This window comes from Buceros rhinoceros, unplaced genomic scaffold (genome assembly GCF_000710305.1).
Source record: "Buceros rhinoceros silvestris isolate BGI_N320 unplaced genomic scaffold, ASM71030v1 scaffold4163, whole genome shotgun sequence".
NCBI lineage: Eukaryota > Metazoa > Chordata > Aves > Bucerotiformes > Bucerotidae > Buceros > Buceros rhinoceros.
The window spans coordinates 107-684 of NW_010404033.1; the positions used below are offsets into that span (position 1 = coordinate 107).

Sequence of the window (578 nt, forward strand, 5' to 3'; positions counted from 1 at the left end):
TTTGCCTTTTGGGTGTCGTGTGAGGAGAGGCTGAGGGAACTGGGTTTAGTCGATCTGGAGCAGAGGGGTCTTTGGGGGGCACTTAACAGCGCCATGACCAAGACGGCGGATCCCGGCGCTTGGCAGGGGCAGGAGACAGCTGGCTTAAGTCAAAACCGAGATGCTGCGACTGGATGTAAGGGAAGCTCCTCATCGTGAGAACAGGCAGGCTGCCCAGGCAGTCTGTGCAGTTGTCTCTCCATCCTTGAAGGGATTTAAGACCTGACTGGACAACTTGGTCTGATCTCGTAGTAGAACTTGCTTCAAACAGGTTGAGCTAGGTGACTTGCTAGCATCTTTCTAACCTGAGTTATGCTGTAGTTCTGTAAATACTGTTTTCTGTGAATGTCTAAGCTAATAACGTTAGGAATTTGGAGCAGTTTGGAAGTGGTGTCATAAAGCAGTGCCTTAAAGACTTGATTTTTCTGAAAAGTTCGAAAATGCCATCAGTTAAATTTTTGGTGAATGAACTAGTAGTTCAGGGTAATCTGCATTTATTTTTACAGTAATCAGCCAAAATGACGAACACCAAGGGAAAG

At 46.4% G+C, this 578-nt stretch overlaps 1 protein-coding gene across 1 annotated transcript in view; it reads left to right on the plus strand.

The window, feature by feature from the left end:
* The first annotated feature begins 545 nt into the window (after window positions 1-545).
* Window positions 546-578, plus strand: part of RPL21 (ribosomal protein L21) — a 3,675-nt gene continuing 3,642 nt past the window's right edge. Inside the window, exon 1 of the mRNA XM_010133209.1 lies at window positions 546-578. Coding sequence (XP_010131511.1) covers window positions 558-578 — 21 coding nt within the window. The 5' untranslated portion in view covers window positions 546-557.